At 42.6% G+C, this 24,441-nt stretch overlaps 1 protein-coding gene across 5 annotated transcripts in view; it reads right to left on the reverse strand.

Moving 5' to 3' along the window:
• Positions 1 to 24,441, reverse strand: part of PDE7A (phosphodiesterase 7A) — a 111,117-nt gene that overhangs the window by 5,339 nt on the left and 81,337 nt on the right. For 3 of the 5 annotated variants that reach the window (XR_008702161.1, XR_008702160.1, XM_055546117.1), the window contains exons 4-12: positions 22,670 to 22,821; positions 20,862 to 20,925; positions 15,087 to 15,182; positions 13,059 to 13,159; positions 10,887 to 11,018; positions 10,600 to 10,691; positions 8,159 to 8,303; positions 7,144 to 7,240; positions 6,355 to 6,435 (exon numbers count right to left, since the gene is read on the reverse strand). Coding sequence is in view for 3 of the 5 variants with exons in the window: in XM_055546117.1 (XP_055402092.1) it covers positions 6,355 to 6,435; positions 7,144 to 7,240; positions 8,159 to 8,303; positions 10,600 to 10,691; positions 10,887 to 11,018; positions 13,059 to 13,159; positions 15,087 to 15,182; positions 20,862 to 20,925; positions 22,670 to 22,821 (960 nt within the window). In the remaining 2 variants the exon portion in view is untranslated. Of the gene's footprint in view, positions 1 to 828; positions 2,662 to 6,354; positions 6,436 to 7,143; positions 7,241 to 8,158; positions 8,304 to 10,599; positions 10,692 to 10,886; positions 11,019 to 13,058; positions 13,160 to 15,086; positions 15,183 to 20,861; positions 20,926 to 22,669; positions 22,822 to 24,441 lie in introns of those variants that run through there. The other 2 variants (XM_055546115.1, XM_055546116.1) reach the window with 1 other exon arrangement.

The following is a 24,441-nucleotide window of genomic DNA, read 5'->3' on the forward strand; positions in this document are numbered from 1 at the left end:
CAGATTCGCCTCCATCAGACTTCAGCGCCCAGCGGTCCAGTGTGGTGGCCACAAGCCACACGTGGAGACCGGGCACCTGAGACACGGCTGGCCCAAACTGAGATGTGCTGTAAGCGGCAAGGACACGCCAGATTGCAAAGACTTGGTAACAGAGAAAAGAATGTAAAACATCTCAATAGTCGCTTTTTAATAATGGCTATTTTTCTTCTCGTTTTGTGGCTACATATCTAAATGATATTCTGGACATGCTGGAATAAATTTCATCTTTTTTTAAAAACATGTGATCACTCCAGAATTGACAATCACCTACTTGGCTCATGCTGTATTTCTACTGGTCTTCACTCTTCTATGCAAATGACGACAGTATGTTTGCGTTCAGAGTTTACACTTACCCCTTCCAATGAAACGGGTTTGGGGAGACTGAGGAGAGGCCCAGTGGTGCCTTTCTTACACTGAAACCAGTCAAGCAGAATCAAGTGGCCATTTCCTATTACTTGACTTTAAAAAGGCCAACACAAGTGGTATTCTGGTACCTGCACGAGGGCCTGAGGTTCCCACTGTGGGAACAAGGGCTGTGGAGACCAGAGACTGGGCTCAGAGCCGACTTCTCTGGGCTGTGAGGACTCAGCCATCTATGCCCCGGGCCTTGGCATCTCACCTGTGAGGTGCAGGTGACAGGTGAGCTCACAGGATGATGCCTGCACCCAGCGACACCTGAGCAAGTCCTGTGAGCCAGGGCTAGGATCGAGAAGTGGACACTTAGTTTTCTTGGTAACTTTGCCTTATCCTTTCCCACAGACTGACTTATAAGGTAAATATCAAAGATAAAAATGTGAAAAGATAGGTTTTATTCATCAAAAGTGAACAGCAACAGGCACATATTAAAATGAGTCTGGCAAAGCCTTTTACAAATGGCTTTACACTCAAGCTTTCTCCCAAGAAAATGGCTGTTGCGACGAACTGTAAACATAATTAATAAACAGTCTTTTACAGTAACAAGGGAAATACAATTGAACTAAAAGAAAGCACCGGTTTCTCTTAAAACTAGATTACAGTTGTGCTTACTATACATGAAACAATTTAAAACAAATTACAAAAGTGGAATGTTTGTTAAATTTAAAATTAGTCCTTAGATTTTTTTTTTTTGTCCTAGAAAACATCTGTTCACATCAAAAGGCCCGTCGAAGGGGAACGTTTCGTCAAAGGGAGGGACGAGAAAACAATGCACTTTTTTTCAAATCAAAACAAGAAGTTTGGTCACTTAGCTTGGTGCATAGTTAAGGCATCTGGCGTCTGGAGCCATCATCTCTCACGGCCGACCTCCCTTCCCCTCCCACGTGTGGCTGCTCACTACGTCACATTCTACAATAATAAATAAAAGCCGACGTCTCCGATCCTTGCCATGTGGATAAATAAAACACATGCACAGTCACACATGCACGAGCGTGCCCCAAACACACATCCACACACACACGACACACCTCTCACTCCCTGCAGCGAGAGGGGCTTTAGTACCCTTGCTCTGAAGGACGCACTGGCCCATCCCACTTTATTTCAGATTGGCAATACCCTGAGCTGATTATGGTGTTTTAAACATTCCACCTTTTTTTTGTTTTCTTGCATGTGCAGGTCAAGTGTACAGTAGTGAAGACAACATGCAATGTCTTCACCGCGGAATCATCACACAGCTAGGACACTGGGCTTCTGCCCCGCCCGCCCCAAATTAAAAACCAAGTTAAAAAAAAATTGCATTGCCAAACAGCACTGGAGTGAAAGCTCGGCGGCACTCTATGATAAATGCTCAGTCTCCAGTGCACGAAATAAACCAGAGCAAATGGGAGGCTTTGGTGGCATCCGAAGGAAAAAAGGCAAACCAGGGGAGGGGGAGAAAGAGCTGCAGTTCTAGGTTTGATCTTCAGAATTCTTAGTGGTTCCTTCACAATCATGCTCCAAGGCAAATTGAGAACCAATATTTCAAGAGTTGGTTTGTAAACATTGAGTCCTGCCAGAGGTGCAGACACTGGGCACTTCACATTTCCATTTTCTCCGACAGAATCAGTGGAAGGTACAGATAGACACTGTTTGCATCATGCTGGTTAAATTCCGAAGATTTCTGCTGAAGGCTTCAGTTCAAGCTTCACGATGATGCTCTGAAGAGCACACAAGCCACTGCAATCCTTCCTGCAAAAACTTCCTCGCTTATTCCCTCCGTTTTGCTCCTGCCAGGCGCTGCCTCTTCAAGGTCTCCCACGAAAAGCCAAATGCATATTGCTGTAGGTTCGGGTCTTGTCCTTAACAAGTGGGTTCAAATGATCCAACAGAGGAAATCTTGGAAATAAATAATGCTGGCATCATTCATTTCCCTTGGCAGTCAAGAGTAAGTTCTCACCTCAAGACCCCGTTTCACATTTCTAACCACCTCTAGGAGGCATCTGTCCACTGGTTCTGGGGGTTAGGGTAACCGGTTTTCCTGAGGTAATAACTGTGAGCTCAACTCCTCGAACGCAGCATCAGCGTCCTCGCTGCTGGGCTGCTCTCTCTGCAGTCCCTTCCAGCTGGCTTTGTTCAGACCCACGTGTCCGAGCATCGTCTGGGACAGCCTGGTATTAGAGAACCGGGCCCATTCCGTGAACAGAGGCTCCACGAGATAGGTCATAAAACCTGAGGAAACAAGGAGAAAAGGCCTCTGTGTGTGTTCTGAAACTTTCAAATGTCAATACAGAGTCTACTCTCTTAAGCCCTATTCCAGTACTATCTAGCTCTTATTTTTCTAGACGTGTGTGAAATTTACATACCTTCTCGAAGAATCTATGTAAGCAACGTAATGAAACTTGAAGTAAAGGTGAGCTGACAAACGCAGCACATCTCTGCTGATGATTCCTCTCAGCTGCACCAACCACATCCTTCTATCAATGTTTCAGCAAAACTGCGGTGGCCCTGCAGCAGAGCTCAGTGGGTCCGAGGGCTGGTTCCCGCAAGACTGCTAGAGCTAAGGGGGTCTCCTGGGCTGCGGGTGACAAGACCGGAACCGAGGTGCAGCAGCTCTGCCATCAGTCAGGGGATCATGAGCATAGGGCGGCTTCTATGTACTGATACCTCAGAATTTATAAAGCCAAAACTCACAACACCATGGCTTCCCTGGTGATAAACAATCTGCCTGCCAATGCAGGAGACCTGGGTTGGGAAGATCCCCTGAAGGAAGAAATGGCAACCCGCTCCAGTATCCTTGCCTGGGAAATCCCACGGACAGAGGAGCCTGGCATGTTACAGCCCATGGGGTCACGAAGAGTCAGACACTACTTAGCAACTACATAACAACACAACACCAAGTACAAGTCTAAGAAGAACAAAGATTAAACCATCACTAACGTGAATATGGAAGTGTACTAGGCCTACTTTATGGACAGCTCATACCACCGATCTCCCTTAATTCAGAGTCAGAAAAGGAAAGGCGATTTCAGGACAGCCTGCATCTCTGGGTTACACAGTACTCGAGCCCACACTATATCTGACTTAATAATACTACACAGTATCTTACACAGGGTGGAAGAAGCCTCCTAGGAAACACCTTAACAAAAGCAAATATAACATCATCTTCCTAAACTTTTGATCAAGGACACAAAAATATACATTCAAATTCCATCACTGTTAACAGTTTAAAATTTTTTTCATCTCTAAAACTTTCTTCTCAGGGAAAGACTCTATGGACCACAAACTACACACGGTCCACTTAGCCAACAAGAAAGTCTCAGTGGTGGGACTTCCCTGCTGGTCCGTGCTCCCAACGCAGGAGGCCTGGCTCCGAGCCCTGGTCAGGGCAGTAGATCCCACACGCCACAACAGTTTGCATGGTGCAAGTAAAGATCCCACGTGTTGTAACAAAGACTGAAGATCCTACAATTAAGACCTGTGCAGCCAAATAATATATATATTTTTAAATGTCATGGAAGCAAAGCAGTTAGCACCCACTACTTTTAATCAGAAAAGTCACATATGGTCTGATGGTTGAATTTTAAGTGTACCGATTCTGGTCTCTGAAGTAGCAGTGCCCATACTGGAAACACAGCTTTCTTCCGTGTCTCCCATCTCTGCCACACGAGTTAACTGAGAACCTACTCTATGCCAAGCACTGCTTTGGGTTGGCCAGGGCTCAGCAGTGAATAGTCGAGATGTGCCTGCCACGAGGAATGTTCTGGTGAGGAGAGACAGGACACGAGAAAAACATCACCACTGTAGTGAGAGAGCATTTCAGCCTCTGGCAGCAGCCACCCTCATACCCCCAGTCTGGCTGAACCTGCGCCCGGAGCCCCATCTTTTTCTAGGTGCCTCGGTCAGGTCATGAGCAGCTGGGGTCTTGTACCCAAATGTAGGACTTTATTACCACCGGTTTCACAGGATCCATTTTCTTTTTTAAAATGGAGTATCATTCAGCCTTTAAAAAAATTTTTTTTAAAAAACAAATTTGTGGCTGTGCTGGGTCTTCGTCGCTGCGCAGGCTTTTCTTTAGTTGTGGTGTGCGGGCTTCTCATTGCAGTGGCTTCTCCTGTTGCATTGGCAGGCGAGTTCTTAACCACTGGAAGGCCTGGATCCCTGTTCTTTGATTCTCCCACCGTTCCAACCGGCTGAGAGCATCTGCATCCTGTTTCTCCCATCCAACAGACTAGCTGTCTCTCCACGCTCTTTGTTCTCTGGGATTCTTTGAGGTCTTAAGCACCCAGTAACAGTACTCAGGCCGGGGCCACAGACAGAGCCGGGAGGCACCCTGGACTCATGAGCAGTCCAACCACTTGTTGAATCCACTTAATTGTCCCTGTCCACGTGCCCCTCTCTATTCTTGTCCCAGACACCACAGGGCGCCGGGTCACGTGCCTCACTCTCACCCAGCACACGACAGACCCAGGGCTCCTATCACAGAAGAAAACCTATCGACGCAACATGACTTCTGCTTACTGACCCCACGCTGGCTCCGGGTAACTGCTGCTTAGCACTGAGTTTATTCTAACAGTTCCCTGACTTACCCTAGAAGGAGAATCTTTCCAAGCCCCCCTTTCCCTTAGGATTTGAGGTCACAAAGACCAACACCTGCTAACTGTATAAACTGGGCAAACGAAGAAGAGGAGCCCAGCAGCGCTTGTCTTGAGTGGCTGTGAGTCAGGAGCTGCCCAACCATTTGTGAGTCTACTTAACTGTCCCAGGACAGCCCACGTGCCTGGGACTCCTGCCTTCACACAGGTGTGGCTGTGCGGAGCCCAGTGGGGTCCCAAGTGGCTGAAGGTAAATGAGAGGGTGGGTGCTGGGGAGACGACTTGAGGCCAGGTTACAGGGGCCTGTGCGCAGTGCTGCAGAGTCAGCTTCAACCAGCAGGTGGCGCAGAAGAGCCCGAGGTTGCGAGTGTTCACTGGCAATCAGGTCTAGTGGCTCCAGAGTGACAGAGTTTCTTTTTTTGGGGTCTGGGAGCTGGGGAAGGGGGTGCTGCACTGGATCTTCATTGCTGTACATGGGCTTTCCTCTAGTTGCAGAGAGCAGGTGCATGGGCTCTGTTGCCCCACAACATGTGGGATCTTCCTGGTGAGTGAGTGAGTGAGTGAGTGAAGTCGCTCAGTCGTGTCCGACTCACTGCGACCCCGTGGACTGTAGCCTACCAGGCTTCTCCGTCCATGGGATTCTCCAGGCAAGAATACTGGAGTGGGTTACCATTTCCTTCTCCAGGGGATCTTCCTGACCCAGGGATCAAACCCGGGTCTCCCGCATTGGAGGCAGACACTTGAACCTCTGAGCCACTAGGGAAGCCTTCCTGGACCAGGGATCAAACCTGTGTCCCCTACATTGGCAGGCAGATTCTTAACCACTGGACCACCAGGGAAGTTCCTATTCTTTCCATCTTAGAACAGAAAGTTACTGCAACCTGCTCTGCTTCCTTTTTAACTATTTAATTTCTGGCTGTGCTGGGTCTTCTTTGCTGTGCACGGGCTTTCTCTAGTTGTGCGCAGGCTTCTCATTGCAGTGACTGACTTCTGTTGTTGCAGAGCATGGGCTCTAGGCACATGGGCTTCAGTGGTTGCGGCACACAGGCCTAGCACCCCAGGGCATGGGATCTTTCCCAACCAGGGATCAAATCTGTGTCCCCTGCAGTGGAAGGCAGATTCTTAACCACTGGACCTGCTCTGCTTTTACCAACTAAAATCAAATGAGAGTAAATTATAAGGGTCAAAAAAAAATCCAGGAATAAGATTTATTATTTAAAAATTAGAAATAAGCATTTTAATATTTATACTTCAGATGTACCTCTCTTCCTGACAAAATTAAAGTGAATGGCATTTTAAAAACCAGTTATATCTGAGTATGTATAATTACCAATCTGGATGTTGGCAATTGATTCAGTCTGACGATCGCAGAGTGGACTCACACCCAAATGATACTTTTTTTCTATATCTCCTAGAAATTTAAAAAAGAGAAAGAGAATTCTTTATGTGGACTATACCTTATTGGTTAAAAATATAATTAAAGTCTTCATCTTACCTGTAAATTCCTTAGGAAAAATGTAACATACTTAATCCTCATGAGAGGACGCCTTCTAAATTAGTTCTTTTTTAAATTTTAAGTTATTCACACATAGAAAAGGTTGCCAAGCTGATAACCTATTTCAAATGGAGAGGGTGGAAAACTTAACTAGATGTTATCCCAGGATTGTAATTCTGTGACAGCATTTTAGTTTAAAACTTAAGATTTCTAAAAGGACGACGCATGGAATGAAGATCTTTATCTTTCTGGCTTTAATTCACAAAATATGTTCTATGGCCATACCCTTCACATGGGACAAGGATGGAGCAAGGGCGGGACAATCTTTCTGTACAGCAAAACTCCCAAACTTGCTCTATGTCTATTCATAAATGCACACACATCAGATCACTTCAAAAGACAACTGCTGATTTTTTCAAAACAGGTCCTCAATTTGTGTATTATTGGTTCTACATCCATCTATTGTGAACAGTCACCAAAACTATCAGGCACCTACTGCCAGACTCTACAGCTGTCTAGCCGTTATTTTGTCAAAGTACTTTAATTGTCTAAGTTATTTTATTCATATGATGCTAAAAAATGAAATGGACAGGTGATCACTCAACACTCAACACTGTAACTTGCCTTGATGGAAGAATTCCTCTGTTACTTTTTCACTCCACTGCTTGCTTAATTCCCAGGTCCGACACGGGTTACAAATATCGGCACACTTCAAAGCCATCTAGCAAGCAAAATATTGAAACTATCTTAAGAAAAAAAGTAAAATTTCAAATGTACCAAGTTTAAATATACTCTAATAGCGGGGGAAAGAACACCTTAAAAAAGAAAATGTAGCAACAGGACATCTGTTATCCTTTACACTGAGTTTGGGGCTTTCCTGGTGGCTCAGATGGTAAAGAATCTGCCTCCAATGCAGCAGACGCGAGTCTGCAGCAGACTTGATCCCTGGGTCAGGAAGATCCCCTGGAGAAGGAAATGGCAACCACTCCAGTGTTCTTGCCTGGAGAATCCCATGGACAGAGGAAGCCTGATGGACTCCTCTGTCCATGGGGATGAAACGAGTTGGGGTACAACTGAGAGACTTTCATTTTCACACTGAGTTTATGATACTGTTAGTTACAGCAATCATTTTATAGAGGTGCTGAAAGCCTGCTAACCAAACTGAACATGCTTGATAATTCCAGACAGCTAATACAGAACTATATTAATCAGAAAGCTACAAACCAGTCAGTCATTTCTCATTTTTCATATGTGAGAACTTGTTAAAATAAAATGCTGTTTGGGACTTCCCTGGCCATCCAGTGGTTAAGACTCTGTGCATCCAATGCAGGGGGCACAGGTTCAATTCCTGGTCAGGGAACTAAGATCCCGTGTGCTATGCGGCACAGCCAAAAAACGTAACAACAAAAAAAAGCTGCTACTGTTGACTGGTACCACATCTTGTAAACACTGTTTTTGTTAGAAATCTCAAGTGTGAAAAAGACAAAAGTGATGGCCCTTTCCTGTGTAGCCTTGTGCGACGCTTGGCAGACCACAGCTTGCTCTCAAGATTTAACCACTCAGAGAACTACGTGAGAATATTTCATTTTTATTCTAACGATCTGCCCTAGAAATAGAATTTTTCCAGGCCACATTTTACCTGTAAGACCAAGTGCCTATGCCTGGCATCTTCCAGATGTAGATCGCCCTTGTCCAGATGGGCCCGAAACAAGGACAAGTATTCATTCTGGCGGCTGATGTCTGTGGCCAGTATCAGAGCGCCTATCTGAGCCTCCATCTGTTGTCTGGAAGTACAGAAACAGACAGAGAAACACAAGGATTTCAGTTGAATAGCTACTTCTTAATTATTTTTCCCTTAATCTTAATATGCAGAAAGCTTTACTGAGCTCTAAGATATTCTGCCATTCAACTTTTAACCTACCGCAAAGGAATGCATTTTTAAAAACCTACTACAATGGTCAAACCAAGACCTAGAGAGCTTGTAGGAAAATACCACTCGGCAAACACTCCGAAAGGAAGGTCTTAAGGTGGAATTATATGCCTTAAAAAAAAAAGTCTATGTACAATTGACATGTTGCTTGAGAAAATTTTTTGCTGTGATGTAGGGAACAACTTTGGATTCTTTGTTGGGGCCTGAGATGCAGGAGGAGGGTCAGATGGAGGAGGAACGGACTATTCGACTACTGACTCCTGCAGACATGAGAAAATATGTCTGAGTAAACGCTAATGAAGCTCCACCAAGCAATGTAATAAAGTTTAGATTCAGTTATATTTTCAGAGCCAAATTCAAGAATCAATTATCTGTAAGACTGTTCAAATTTTCTGGAAGGGAAAATGTAATATGTTAATACAGGTAACAAATATATCATCTAAAAAGCTTTCTCAAGTCAAATAGGAAGAATGTTCAAAAATTCCTTTTGTTTCAATGGGTCATCGCCAATGTTTTCTTTGTATAATGATCAGTAAAGAGCTGATCATTATAGATTAAAAAGCTCACAATATCGAATATTAAATAAAACCCTAAAGAAAGAAGACATAAGAGGACACAATTGTGTAGTATTCCTGATTTTCAGTTTTTATTTGAAATAAATATGAGAATTCAACAGGATTAACATCAAATACAACACATGATAAAAAGGGAATAATAAAGCAAACAATTTAATCCATCTTATTCAAGAGAAAGAGCATTTATATATACTAACACCAGCTAGTATATGGTGGTTTAAATAGTTTTTATATATTTGTACGACGACAAGAAACAATTTTACTTACCAGAAGTATTGTCAAACTCCAAATGGTAGCCATGAATACAGACTTAAAAATTTTTTTTAAAGTCCACCTTTTTTCTTATGATCATTACCAAAAACTGTTGTTTTATAAAGTTCTTTTAAATTGAGAAAGGGAAAGAAAAAGGAAAGAGCAGTGACAGTAACTTAAACCTTGTCATCCTAACACATTTTTATGTTCCCCTTTCTCTAGAATTAGGCAGTTGATATCCACTGACATCGTTTTCCCAGGTCACCTTCTCGGGATGAGACACCATTAAAAGCTTTTGTTGGTGGACCAGTGACGAGATTCTGTTGACAATACCACCGTATCGGGCTCCTCTAAGTTAGTGCTCTTTGTTAGCTTTTCAAATGGTGTGTGTGTGTGCGCGTGTGCGCGCGCACGCTTAGTTGTTCAGTCATTCAGTCGTGTCCAACTCTTTGAGAGCCTATGGACTATAGCCCCTGAGGCTCCTCTGTGGAATTCTTCAGGCAAGAATACTAGAGTGGGTTGCCATTTCCTTCTACAGGGGACCTTCCTGACCCAGGGATCAAACCTGTGTCTCCTGCATTGGCAGGTGGGTTCTTTGCCACTGAGCCACCTGGGAAGTCCCACTCAGATGGTCTGCTTGACATCAAATGACACTGATGTCTAAAAAAACAATACTAGGTTTTCCATTCTTTCTCTTCATTATTTTTCCTAAAACAGATTTTAATGAATCCATTTCTTATACAGATTGTTTACTTTCTATCCAATTTACCTTTACATTAAGGTTTTATTCAAGAGTATAAAATGGAAATATGTAATTCTATTTACATAAATAAGTGGTAAACATGACTGAGCCACTGTGTATCCAGAGTGCATTTTGTAGTATCTGTGGATTGATCCTTCATAAAAATTCACTGAAAAAAAAAATGCTACTATTTCAGAATAGGTGTAAATGACTAAAATTTTGATGCAAATTTGTAAAATAAGATAATCTACCCCCCAACTGGGGCCTCCTTGGTGGCTCAGAAAGTAAAGAATCCACCTGCAATGTGGGAGACCTGGGTTCGATCCCTGGATCAGGAAGATCCCCTGGAGAAGGGAATGGCTACCCACTCCAGTATTCTTGCCTGGAGAATCCCATGGACAGAGGAGCCTGGTGGGCTATCCATGGGATTGCAAAGAGTTGGACACAGCTAAGTGACTTTCATTTTCACCCCCAAATTGTGGAATTCCTGAATATAACAACATAATCTTAAAAACTTTAAATAATTGCTTTTCCAACTTAATATCCACAGTTCATAACTAATTAATTTAGTCTTAACCTACCTGCTTTCTAATGGCATATGTGAGAATAAACCAGATTCTCTCAATAACCCCACTGCAGATCTCCAGTGGTGATTTTCCAGAACTGAGGTATTCTATAAAAAAAAAAAAAGGGCAGATCTGAATCAGCAAAGGGTAAGTCTTTTTCTGAACATAAAGCAATATTTCTAAGTAATATCAAGCTGGTTACAATTCTAACATTGAGAACCAATTTACTTTTACTCCTTTAAAACGTGACCCATTTTCTAGAATACAAGAATATTAAACTTTGAGGAAGAGCTTGCACTCACCTTGTATAAAGTTGCCAGGTAATGGTTAGTTTTAATGAGGAAAGGTTGATTAACACCTGGATGATCCAGATCATGAGTGGCAGCTGCAATTAAGCTCAGCAAGACGTCCCAAGGAGTTACAGAGTTGGCAAGCTAGACGGTGGCGAGGAATAGCTGATTACAGACGTGTCTGCAACGAACTGTACCGTGACAACAGCTGCTCTAAATCAGCCCTGAATGAGACTCTCCACGGCTCCTCCCCTCGTGTTTCTCTGGCCGTCCGTCCAGGCCAAGGCACGCCCGCCACGTGCTGTCCACTCACGCCCCTGGCGGGAGGCGTGCTATGATGCACTCCCTTGCCCGTGGGGAGGTCATGGACCTGGCGCACCTTTACACAGCTTCATTTGAAACAAGTGTAACTAAGATGACAGCTAAAGTATAAACCATCTTTTTGAGTATGTTCATGGTGAAAAGTATTTAAAATAAGGATGATCAGGGCTACACTGGCAAAAAGTGTTTCACGTCAGCACTGCCAGACATGCACGGGTTAAGACGGCCTCTGCATCCGTATTCGCCCCCACACTCTCCCCTCCAGTGCCTGGCATCGCTCCCCTCTGCTCCGCAGCCCTGGCTTCCAGCTGGGCGTGGCCAGTGGGAGGGTGAGGCCCCCACAGCCCGTGGACCAGGTTTACCCCCCGCACCGGCTCAGGTCCCCTGGAGTGCAGCACTTAGTTCCATCGGTCCACTTCCCTGGCTGTGTGGTGGTGAAGTACCAATTTCTCCCACAAGACTGTCAAAGAGAAACTTTAGGCTTGGCCCAGAGGTTTGTTTCTTTTTCCTCCAGAGTATTTTTTTACAGTTTAATTTAAAAATTGGGACAGCTGGGTGTACATGCATAAAACATATCCATTTTATCACTGTATATGAATGATGCCACAATAAAATTGGTGTTTTTTAATTGGGGTATTTTCACATATTCCACGATCTCTTGAAAAACCAGAAGAGTGGCACCCACGTGGCTATATTCTCGAAGTTGGCATCAACTGGCACAAACTGGCCCTGTCAGCCTGCTTCCCTCCTAACATCTAGCTGGAACTAAGACTCCAGGGGAGAGGAGTCTAGAAGCAGGCCTAAGGGAGGGCGGATGTAATTTCACCAGCTCTAGAACAGGAAACGTCCATGAGCAAACACGGCTTCCATTACATTTATGGCTGATAACCCCCAACTCTGACTTCTCTGTTTTACTGCAGACTCCTATCCACCTCTTCACTAGATCCCTCCACTCGGATATGGCAGGGACACGCATAACCACACACATCGACAATGGAGCTCACCTCTCCCGGGGCCTCTCCCCTCTTCTACCTTCTCTCCCTCTCAGCGATTCCCACTTGCCCCTCAGCTGCTCAGGGCGGTATCCACCCACCCCTCTTCCTACTTCAGCCCCCACAAAGGCATCCAGACACCACATCCTCCTCATTCTGATTTCCAAAGACCTCACCAACTGCCCACCTCTCTCCTGCCCCACAGCTACAGAAACAGCCCCTCACGGGCAGCAGCTGGGTTGCTGGTCTTGTCTGCTTTGTTCTCCCTCCACAGCCAGGACAGTTCTGTAAAGTCTCCCACTTCAGTCCCACAGCTCCCTATTCATCACTGGACACAACACCAATGCCATCCCTGTCCTCATGGAGCTCAGTGTAATCGCCAGATGACTCGCGTGGAGAAGCTGGATGGCTTGGCCCTCGCCTGGGCTTTTGCAGCCTTGCTCTCGACAATCACCTCGATTCTCTAGCTTAAAGTGTGATTAAAAATACAGCCACATTTGCAAACTTGATCCTGCTACATCTCATTCCTGAGAAGGAAGCTTCTGAGTCTGATTAAATCACCAACTTAGGGCTTCCCAGGTGGCTCAGTGGTTAAAAAAAAAAAATCCGCCTGCCAATGCAGGAGAGGTGGGTTCAATCCCTGGGTCGGGAAGATCCCCTGGAGGAAGAAATGGCAACCCACTCCAGTGTTCCTGCCTGGAGAATTCCATGGACAGAGGAGCCTGCTGGGCTACAGCTCATGGGGTCACAAAGAGGCAGACATGACTGAGGGACTAAACAACAACAAAATCACTAACTTAAGGAAGTGCTTGAAATTAAATCAAGAGAGTCTGCTCAGGACTCTGGCTGACTGTAAACGCCGGCACCTCACCTTAGGTTCTTTCAGGTAACAGTGCATGGCCTGAGTAACGTCAGCGGCGTGGACTGCATTGTGGTAAGGGTTCTGACTGTGGTAATCTTCTTGAATCATCACTGCATCAAAGGAAAAAAGACCCCCGATTTAATTGCAAACAGGACGCACTTACAAGTGCAAAACTTGCAACAATTATGTATTTCCCACTTACCCTACTCAGGTGGCTATCAGCTAACTGTTCAATTCAGAGAGATGATAACCACTTCAGAACTCACATGACCACCACTGTGACTATTCTCGTTTGAAACTTTTAAAACGAGAAGGTATTCATGTCAAATTTATAAAATTATTTTTTTCTTCTTCTCTTTTAAAATGTCAATCTCACTGTGCCAAACTCCTTTGACTGTCGTTTACTTTAAAAAGAATTTTAGTTAAGTAAAAGGAGTACAATTCATTCAACAAATACGTATTGTGCTAGGTGCTGTTACAGGAACGATGAATTCGTTAGAGAACAAACATCTCTGATGCAATACAAGTACAGACGTTGGGGAATGTGTGGGGATTCCAGGATGCTTTATCAGTGAGGTGAGTTTTGGATCTGGAATTAGTTTTTTAGGAGTGCGGGAAGGATGACCTGTTAACCTGCCTCCTCTGCTCAGTGTCAGTTATGCTAACCATGAAAAAGCAGACAAGGACGAGGGGTCCAGCCAAACCCACCACCATCAAACCTGCACCATGGCCCCAGCAGCCCTGCACTCGCCCAGTGGTGCCCGGTACCGTGAGCCAACCCCAAAGTGGTACACTAGGACACACAGGTGAGGGGCGAAGAGCACTGGAACCTTCCACTGACTCTGATTCCATCCTTTAAAATAGCTTTTTAAATACTCTCGTTAATATCTACGTTTGTATGTGCTTTTATAATTTATGTATTAGTACATATTACAGACATACAATTTATAAATAAATATGCATTAGCAGTCTTTCAAAAAGTCCTAGATATCTTCTCTTAGTTAGCTACTTAAGAGGAAAGAAAATATTCTCTTCTTCCTTAAAAAAATAAGAAAGAATCCTTATGCTAATTTTCTTCTAACACATTTATTTAGTGAAAGACCCCAATTTATTTCCTGGCAGAGTGCTCTTAAATATCACTCTGTACATTAAACCATAGTCAAAATAATCCTTGGAGGTTGCTGTCAAGAGATTTCAGGGATCAGGAAAAGAGAAGATACCTGATCATTTAAGGGTTTAATCTTCAAGAAGTGAGGAAAGGACAAAAGTTGTGTTGTCTTTGTGAGAAAGTTGTGGCTGACATGGGAGACTGTGGGTGAAGGGGCTCCAGCTCACCAGGCCCCTGGTGCCCCCACCCATGGCACTGGGCCCTCACAGCTCCCCACCCAGGGTTGCAGTCCCCCCTGTGACCAGCTCCGGCAATAGGGTTGTGGTGGATGGGAAGGTGCCAGCGTCCAGCCCGAGCTCTGGACACACCAGCGGTCTCCTGAAAACTGGCCACCGCACTTTGAACAAGCTCGGCTCATTGTAAAATAATAATTTTTCAAAAAAAAATTATTTTATTTATCTCGCTGCATTGGATCTTAGCTGCGGCATGCGGGACCTAGTTCCCTGACCAGGGGTCAAACCCAGGCCTCCTGCATTGGGCGCACTGAGTCTTAGCCACTGGACCACCAGGGAAGTTCCTGTTTTTTGTTTTTAATGTGACTCTCTGATGGTGCCAAACTCCTCTGCCTCCCTTTAATTTAACAGTAGACCACATAGAGCTGAGCTGGGTCAGGCCCAGTGACCCTGGGGAGGGCTCAGCCAAGGCCCGTGAAGCTGCCATGCGGCTCATCCAGTGTCCCGGGCAGGGACACGAACAAGCCCAGCCAGACCAGCAGCAGCCCACAGACTCAGGGCTCCGTACACGTGTGTTGCTTCAAAACACTAACTTTGGGGTGGTTAGTTTTAAAGCCATAGCTGATATAACCGAGAGAAAAGGTAACAAGTTCCCGTATAAATATGACTCTTAAATGTAAGGTTAGAATCACTTACCTAAAAATCTACGAAGTTTCATCATATCTAAATGGAAGTACTCAATTAATCCATGGAGACTAAATAAATGAAAGGTTAAACTTACTAGACTATTTCCTAAAAAGAAAGAAGAAGAGACATTAGTAGGAATACAAGATATTAATAACACAACTGCACTGTGCTTCCAAATAAGGGTGTGAATACACAACATAAAGAGTACCAAGTCCTACTTGTTGTCTATCTAAAATTTACATCTTATCTTACCAGTTTTGAATTTTAAATATCACATCTTTTTTTCCATTCTAAGAAAAAACTTTTTTTTGGTTTTATTTTTCAAAAACCAAACAAATGGATGATAAATAATTAGAATTGATAGAAAACTTTGAAAATTATCCACACTGAGTAAGTTTAATTCAATTTCCCAAAGCACCTAAAACCTCCTGGCAACCATCCCCCTAACTGCAGGTGTGTCCCAGAGCAAAGCGTCTTGACTACAAATGCTGTATTATTTAACAATTAAATAGACTCTATATTTAAAGGTGTGTAAGCTCATATATTACTGCCAACGTTCAGACAATAACATAACACATGATTCTGTATTCTCAAAAGAAATCTATGATTCTTACAAACATATATATAAATAAGACCCAACTAGTTCTAAATGAAAATTTGTAATAATAATATTTACAAATAATGATAAAGGACTACTGGGCTAACCTAATCCAAACTGCCTCAATAACTGTTGAGAAGCCCATGGCTAAGGAAAAAAAGCAAATTAAATGGAACAATGTTTGCATGAGCAACATGGGAAAGGATGTGGCTGCCAAGACAGCCCTCTTAAACACCACCTCACTTATCGTCTTCAAACAGAAAGAAAAAAACCCATTTCAAATCTTCTACCTTTAAGAAGTGAAAACTTAAAAAATGTATTCAAATTTTGGTAACACTCTACTGGTGCAAATATGAGCCCATGTGGTCTAGAATCAGATGAAGAAGTGGGCTATGGTCCTATTTTTACTGCTGTAACAACCAATTTTTCTTGGGACAGATACACTGATGTTTCAGAACGTATAATCAAAAAAAAAAATCTGATTTTTAAAAAATGATCAAAGGATCTGAATCAATGGTTTTCCAAATAAGACATACAAGTGGCCAATAGGTAAATGAAAAGCTGTTCACTGATCACCAGGGAAACACAAATTAAAACCACAATGAGGGATTACCTTACACTTGTCAGAATGGCTATTATCAAAAAGATAAGCGATAACAAGTGCTGGCGAGGGTGTGAAGAAAAGGGAACCCTTTGGCGAACTGTTGGTGGGATTCTTAAGCTGGTGTAGTCACTATGGAAAACAATGGAGGTTCCTTAAAAAATTTAAACTAGAACTACCATATGATTGAGCAATTCTACTTTGGGGTACATATCTGAAGGAAATGGAATCACTATCTCAAAAAGATATTTGTACCCCATCTTCACTAGCATTATTTACAATAGCCAAGACATGGCATCAACCTAAGGGCCCACAGATGGATGACTGGATAAAGAAACTGTGATATGTATGCAATGGGCTATTACTCAGGCATAAGAAGCAGGAAATCTTGCCTCATGTGACAAACGGAAGGAGTTTGAGGAACTGTGCTAAGTGAAAGAGAAAGACAAATGCCATATGATCTCACCTCTACATGGAATCTAAACCCAAACAACAAAGTCCTGAGCTCACAGATACAGAGAACAGATCAGTGGTTGCCAGAGGTGAGGGTGTGGGGAGATGGACAAAGTGTACTGCATACTTTAATGCTGCTAAGATAACAGATCTTAAAAATTCTCATCATAATAAAAAGATGTAACTTTTATGTGTGGTGACTAGACCCATGTGGTGATTATTTTACAGTGTATACAAACAGTAAATCACTACGTTGTATACTTCAAGCTAACATGTCAATTACACTTCAATTAAAAAAAAGATGCATATTCATTCTCTATATTTAGGTAATCATAGGTTCTCCCCAAAATTGTTTCCCAAACCTAATGAAATAAATGATTGATCTCTAGGGTCTAGAGTAAGTTTTAAGGAAGCTGCAATCCAATGGTAAAATACCCTCGTCTGGAATTCAGGCAAACGGCAGGAAGAAAGGCATGCTAACGTCGTCCGTCCAAGAACCTCAGAGGAATCCGACAAGAACCAATCTGTCAAAGTGCACCACCCATACTAGAATGAAAAACTGCATCCAGCATTTTTTCTTATTTTCAGTTCACAAGATGCCAACTGACTTAATACCAGTGAGCAAGAATACAAGTCAATGAAATTTATTATTTCAAAGCAAGTGATGCTTAGTTGATATGTTACAACAAGAAACAGGCACTGAAGAAATTCTTTGATATGAAAATGGAAACAAACACTTTCTTGGAAAAGAAAATTTATAACTTAGAGAAAAGTTGCCCTATATAAAGACATACCAAAGGACAGGCCTGCCTACGGCATTATGGCTCTCAACAGGTTTCCGGATGGGGACTCTACATGTAAGGACTGGGCTACGGCGACAACACGGGTCCAGCAACGAGGGCCCTCGTGTGCCACGTGACCTTCAGGGGTGACAAGCCCTTTCTTGGCATCTCATGTAACTTAACTCCTTCCTGCAAAAAGCAACATCTAATATATTCCGTGTGTGTGTGTGTGTGTGTGTGTGTCTGTGTGTGTATGTTAGTCGCTCAGTCATGTCAGGCTCTTTGCCACCCCATGGACTGTAGCTCGCCAGGCTCCTGTGTCCATGGGACTCTGCAAGGCAAGAATAATAGAGTGAGTTGGCATTCCCTTCTCCAGCGGATCTTACTGACACAGGGATCCAACCTGGGTCTCCTGTATTGCTGGCAGATTCTTTATCGTCTGAGCCACCAGGGAAGCCAAATATATCCTACCAGAATATAACTACTTTCCACCTTGTAGTGGACAAGCCAGGAGTAGTGGGACTCAGAGCTTCTTCCCTGCCCTCCTCACAGTATCACTCGAAAAATCACCACAGAAGAAACACAGGGCACACCAGCCCAATGAGCAAGAAGCAAAAACTTAGATACCAAGTACATGCATCATCCAGGATTCATTCCAGGCTAAGCAGCTTTGAAAGGAAAGCAGATCCAACTAAAAAATGCAAGTTAAAAAGGAACTTTCTTCTGCCCACTTGTTTCCCAATAATATCTCTTCCTATATAAAATTCCTTAACTTCTGGGTGACTGTAGTGAACTGAGTATGTATTAATAGGTCACCATCTGTAAAACAAGTGGGTAGCTAACCACAGATGGTTTCTACTAACCCCTAACAACTCTAAGAAGAAATCATTTGGCCACCTTTTCCACAAAAAAGGGGTGAGATGATTAAAGAAGAGCCGGTGTTAGTTGCTCAGTAGTGTCTGACTCTTTGCGACCCCATGAACTGGAACCCACCGGGCTCCTCTGTCCATGGGATTCTCCAGGCAAGAATATTGGAGTGGGTAGCCATTCCCTTCTCCAGGGGATCTTCCCAACCCAGGAATCAAACCTGGGTCTCCTGCACTGCAGGTAGACTCTTTACTATCTGAGCCACCAGGGAAGCCTACAGGCAAGCCAAGTGCTACCTAAGTTAACTCACGTGGACCAGTGACTAGAACTTCTGCGCATCTTACACGGCCACCCTCATTCCACTTCCACCGCCACGCCCCTTGGCTGGCAAGATACATTCTTTTTAAAAATAAAATCTAGAGAAAAACAATCAACTATTTCTGTGAGTGACAAAGTGTCCAGGGGACTAAGAATAGGCTATGAGCTGTTAAGTGTTATGTGAGGTTAGACCTTGAAGGTGTTAAGGGGGGCACTGTATATCTATATTTATCCTGAGATAAGGACTAAAGGAATACTTGTGTTGCGTTAGGAAAGGGGAGTTTCCCAGATCCGGAAGAAGCTGAGGCACCTATATTTTCAAAGAGGGAAGGCTGCATGGAGGGACAGCTGTATAGATGCGATCAGAGTCCTTTCTAGGAGGACAGGCCTGAGTGGGGGCCTGCGAGGGGAAGAGACACTGGTCACCAGAGGGCAGAGAGAAAGAGAACAGGAAGAGAGAAGAAGAAAAACAGAAGGCGGGGAAGTGGGAGGGAGGTTCCGCTGCCGAGGTGGCCTTTACTGTCCTCACACTTGTGCCTGGGATGGTCTAGTTTTTCTGTCGACAGATACAGACAGCTAGAACGTGATCACAACGGTGTCCTCACTATGCCTGGCCCACACAGCTCAGAGGAACGATGATGTGATACTAAAAAGCTTCTTCGTTATTGTTCAGTCACTAAGCCGTGTCTGACTCTCTGTGACCCCGTGGACTGCAGCACACCAGGCTTCCCTGTCCTTCACCATCTGTCCATTGTGTGGGCCCAAGCTATTCTCAAGATGACTATAGTGTGGTTTCCATATTTGGCTTCCTTGTAAAAAGGAACTTCATTCCAAAGTAAAATTAGGGGGAAAAAAAGGTAGTTTCAAAATATAGCAGCGAGCCAGATATGTATTTCATTTTCAACAGTGACAACTTCCTCTCAGTGAACTTCCCACTCTGCTTCATTTATTTAAAAGGTAAAAGGGACAAAGTCTAGTTGGACTATATAGGTACCACCAATTTTTTACATCAAAAATTTTATACAAAAGGAAAAATGATTCCCAAAGGGAATTCTGTTCCTGTGCCCAAAGATAATAAATAAAAATGAACCTTGGTTTAGTTGGTAAAGAATCTGCCTGCAATGCAGGAGACCTGGGTTCAATCCCTGGGTTGGGGTGATCCCCTGGAGGAAGGCATAGCTACCCACCGTAGTATTCTGGCCTGGAGAATCCCTTGGACAGAGGAGCCTGGCGGGCTATAGTCCATGGGGTCACAAAGAGTCGGACACAACTGAGCAGCTAACACTTTTTTCACTTTTAGCCAAAGCAAAACAGAACTCAGAAAGAGGTAAACAAATCAGAATCACCTTTTTTTTTCCCAACGTACTCAAACTTTCAATAGATAGTGATTAGCTCCAAGCTCTCCCCTACCCACCCCGCCAGAGAGAAGCAGTGTCAGAAGGGCCCGCTCTGCTGATCATAACACACCATCTCTCAAAATTAAAACAGAGAAAGAGAGCCTGAGAACCAGAGTGAGAAGAAAAGCCATCTCTCAAAAGGGCGTCAATCTACCACACATCTCGGGCTATCAAAACTGGAATATAAGATTGGAGGATGTCATTGTACATGGCTACAGCACAAAAAAACCCAAAAAGGAAACATCAAGAACCACGTGATAATAATGTGCAGGTTGGGTTATTAATAGCAAGAGAAAAGAAGAATAGAAGTACGTGCTCAGTCGTGTCTGACTCTGTGACCCCATGGACTGTAGCCCGCCAGGCTCCTCTGTCCATGGGATTCTCCAGGCAAGAATACTGGAGTGGGTTGCCATGCCCTCCTCCAAGGGATCTTCCTGATTCAGGGATTGAAACCACGTCTCTTGCATCGGCAAGTGAATTCTTTACCAACTGAACCAGCTGAGAAGCCTCTTATTAACAGAAGTAGGTTTAATTAGAGATACCCAAGTGACGATGACAGGGATTACTTTTGATTACTACTAAGAGTGATAATCAAAAAGTAAAATTTTAGATGGATGCTCTAGGCTTACAGATCAGTCACTGAAGAAGGAACAATATGATGCTCCCTCAGCCAGCAGAGGGCGCCCACACTCAATAAATGAAAACAGGCAATCCCATCAATGCAGCAATCCTGAGAATACATGAGAGTAAGTCAAAGTCTTCACTTACCATTTGTTAGTCTATCAAATAGAAAGATATCAAAATTCCAATTTCCAACTTTTTCCAGCATACACTGAAATGAAAACCAAACATTCCTACTGTAATTTATTCTCAGTAACTTTCTCAGTCTTTTGTAGATAGTCCATAAGGAAGCTAACAAAAACAGAAAGTGGTCGACTTAAGAAATGCTAATTATCACTCTCCTTAATCATGACCTTTCCAAACAACTCCAAAATATGCCCAAAGGGATAAACTCCATTTGAAAAACAATTAATGTTTTCTCAATTGATAAATGTATAGGTAAGGCTGGTGTTCCTTTTGACTTATTCTTATGCTCTCATGAACTGTCAAGAATTCCAATACCCATCACACAAGTGTAGTTCACACATTGCATGGTCTAGAAACTAGATTTTAAAAATCTAATGAAAGTTGCAATAGTTGAATACTTGCTACATTCCAGGTACTATTAAAAATGCTTTATTTTTGACACATTCTTACTATTCACACCAACACTATCATGTAGGCATTGTTTTCAACCCTCATTTACAGATGGGGAAAGAGGGAAAAAGTCAGTAACTTGCTCAGCAAGAGTCACAGAGCTGGGTCTTAAGTGAGGCGATCAGACTCTGGAATCCAGGTACCAGACACCTGTAGTATATACTACACTTAAATTATTTGTTATTTGTCTTCTTAAAACACATTCCCAATTTATTTATTAATATTCCTTATATATCCTAATAGAATAGTCCATAGCATTTACTACATAATTTTTAGGTTGATGGTTATTTCAGCCAAGCAAATAAGCCCCACAACAACCCTAAAAATCAAACAGATACTTTTACACCATGTCTTTGTAACCTGAAAATTTTGTGGACTTTATTTTCAAGAAAAAATTTGTATTTTGAACCCAAAGTTCACTGTCATATATTCATATATGGCTAAATCAGAATAAGCAATACTAGGTATTACCAGAAGAAATGATAATAGTCCTAACAACCAACGACACACAGACCAATATTCTCATTTGAAAAAGCAGAACTTGTGAACTTTTTTAAATTTAAAGAAAGTATGAGTGCTTTTTCATCGATTTGTTTTATCAAACAGGGAAGCAAATGTTTTCACTTTAATGTAATCGTAGACTTGGTACCCTGGCCCCATCTACACAAACCTACATCTAACCCGTAGGTGTTAAGTCAAAGAATACTTTTACAAACGTTAGAAATGTGAGATTATTAAAAAATCCTCATTTAGTAAAAAACAACCTCAGCCAATTTCCACCTTCATTAAGATATTTCTTTTAAACTATATTAAAAAAACAATGCTCACAATCACTGAATTTAAAAAAACATTTAAATCTTCCAAATATCTCACTTATACAAGAGATCATGAAAAGTGTGACTGAAAGTCATGAGACTTCCTGTGCTGAGTTTACTTTTAAACAACTGGAAGAGAGCATCCGAGTCCCTTCTTAACTATAGTATAGAGAAATTACATCAGACAAACCATAATATTCTTTCCAGCATTAGGATCCTTGTGACCTTACAGTTTAATGTTCCACTGATCTACTTGCTATTACAATAAATGTTGTAATGCTATAATACACGAAAACATTTTCATTATTTTAGTTCCTTGCTGCTCTGTAATAACCTATCATAAGATGAACAGCTGCTCTAAAGGGAAAACCTATAATAAAAATTGAGTTCAACTGATTTCACATACCAAAAAAAGGCTAGATAAAATCAGTATCATATGGGAGAAACAAGGCTTCATTAAACTTATGTAAGAATCAATGTTTTCTTGAAGAAAGCTATACACACCTTGGCTTGTCCATTATAATCATCATCTAAAATGTTCAGAGAATTTGAAACAGTAGTACCACGAAAAAAGCGTGAAGATCTAAGATACCGCTGGAAACTTAGTAACCGTCTGATATTCCGTGCAGACACAGAAACTTCAATTTCAGATTGAGCTGAAATAAAAGGAGTAAAAAGGTGAGTAGAGTAAGTCAAAACTGCACATAACCTATTAAGAGCACCTTCTAGTTACATACCAATATTTCTTAAAATTCATCAACTGTCATACCACATTTCTAGGAAAGAAGAGGTACTTTATTTGACTTTCAATTAAACAGCTAAGAATGAAGGGGTAAATGACCAATTTTATCAGCATTTAAAAACATAATCAGGAGTGTGGTTGGATTAATCATCAGTTTTTTCTTTTTTTAAACTTCCAAGACTGATCACCTCTCCCTCTATTGCTTCAAAACACTATAGAAACATGATGGAGCAGGAGGACAAAACCTAGTTTCAAATCATCCTTCACACTAAGAAACCAGGGCCCCAGTTACATATGAGACTTAGAACTCAAGCACCTCAAATCCTAACGAGGTGTCATTTCAAATTCCTTTATGATAACTTTATTTAGAGGAAAAGGAGACAGAATGGAGAGTAACACAGTGTGGATACTGACATGCCTTCTTTCCATGAGTCTAACCGTCATGTTTCCCTGCGGTGTGAGACGGAACCAAAGTTTCTGGGGCGCCAGACGAAAATAACAGACTTTGGTTAAAAGCTATCTTGTAGGGAATGAAGTCTTCAAAGTCTAGAAACCAACTAAGTTCAGCAAAATGTTCACAATATAAAGCATGAAAATGAAGGCTAAGGATCAACAAGTCAGCATCTCTCATCTTAACTTCCATTAACTCTCCAAAGGTCGAGTGACAGGCAATCAAAGACTCTCTAGTGTGTGTCCCATCACTAAGTCTTCTATCAACCGCTATTACCCAGCGCTATCTCAGCTATAAAATAACGGCAATGATACCTAATTCAAACAGTGTTGGATTAAATGAGATACTATACACACAGGTCAGATATATAACAGGTTTCAAAGAAATGGTGCCAGTGAAGATGGTGATAAAATTGATGTTTGAAGCCGCTGCTTAAGAGGTAGGTATGCCTCTCGGTAATTATTCCAAGTTCCAAACCTGTTCATGTTGCTCTAAATAAAAGTTTTCATTGGTCTATTAGCATTTCAAACTAAACTCCATCTCCTTATCCTCGATGAAAAGGCCTCATTTTCCAGGCGCTGGCTCTCTCCAGACTCAACTCCGGTGACACCTTCCCTGGGAAGCACACCTGGACAGCTACATGCACATCTGCCGTCTAGGAGAGATGAGGGCACCTCCTCTGGGTTCTCAAGGCTACCTGGGCAGACACCAGTCAGACCACTTCTGATATTGTACAAAATTACTTATTTCTCTGTCTACTTCAACAAATGATGACCTCCAATACAGGCACAAACTACTTTTTCATCTTTGTATTTCAAAGCCTAATAATAGTGCCATGTAGGGATGCATAACATAATGAATGAATAACTGCATGTGTGTGCATATGCTAAGTTGCTTCAATCATGTCTAACTCTTTATGACCCTATGGACTGTAGCCCACCAAGCTCCTCTGTCCATGGGGTTCTCCAGGCAATAATACTGGAGTGGGCTGCTATGCCCTCCTTGAGTAAGTGCATACTGTTTGTGAAGTAACTGATGAGTCCTGAGGTTCCCATATACTCATGTAAGCCAGAAACAACACAC

This window comes from Bubalus kerabau, chromosome 14 (assembly GCF_029407905.1).
Source record: "Bubalus kerabau isolate K-KA32 ecotype Philippines breed swamp buffalo chromosome 14, PCC_UOA_SB_1v2, whole genome shotgun sequence".
In the NCBI taxonomy this organism is placed as follows: domain Eukaryota; kingdom Metazoa; phylum Chordata; class Mammalia; order Artiodactyla; family Bovidae; genus Bubalus; species Bubalus kerabau.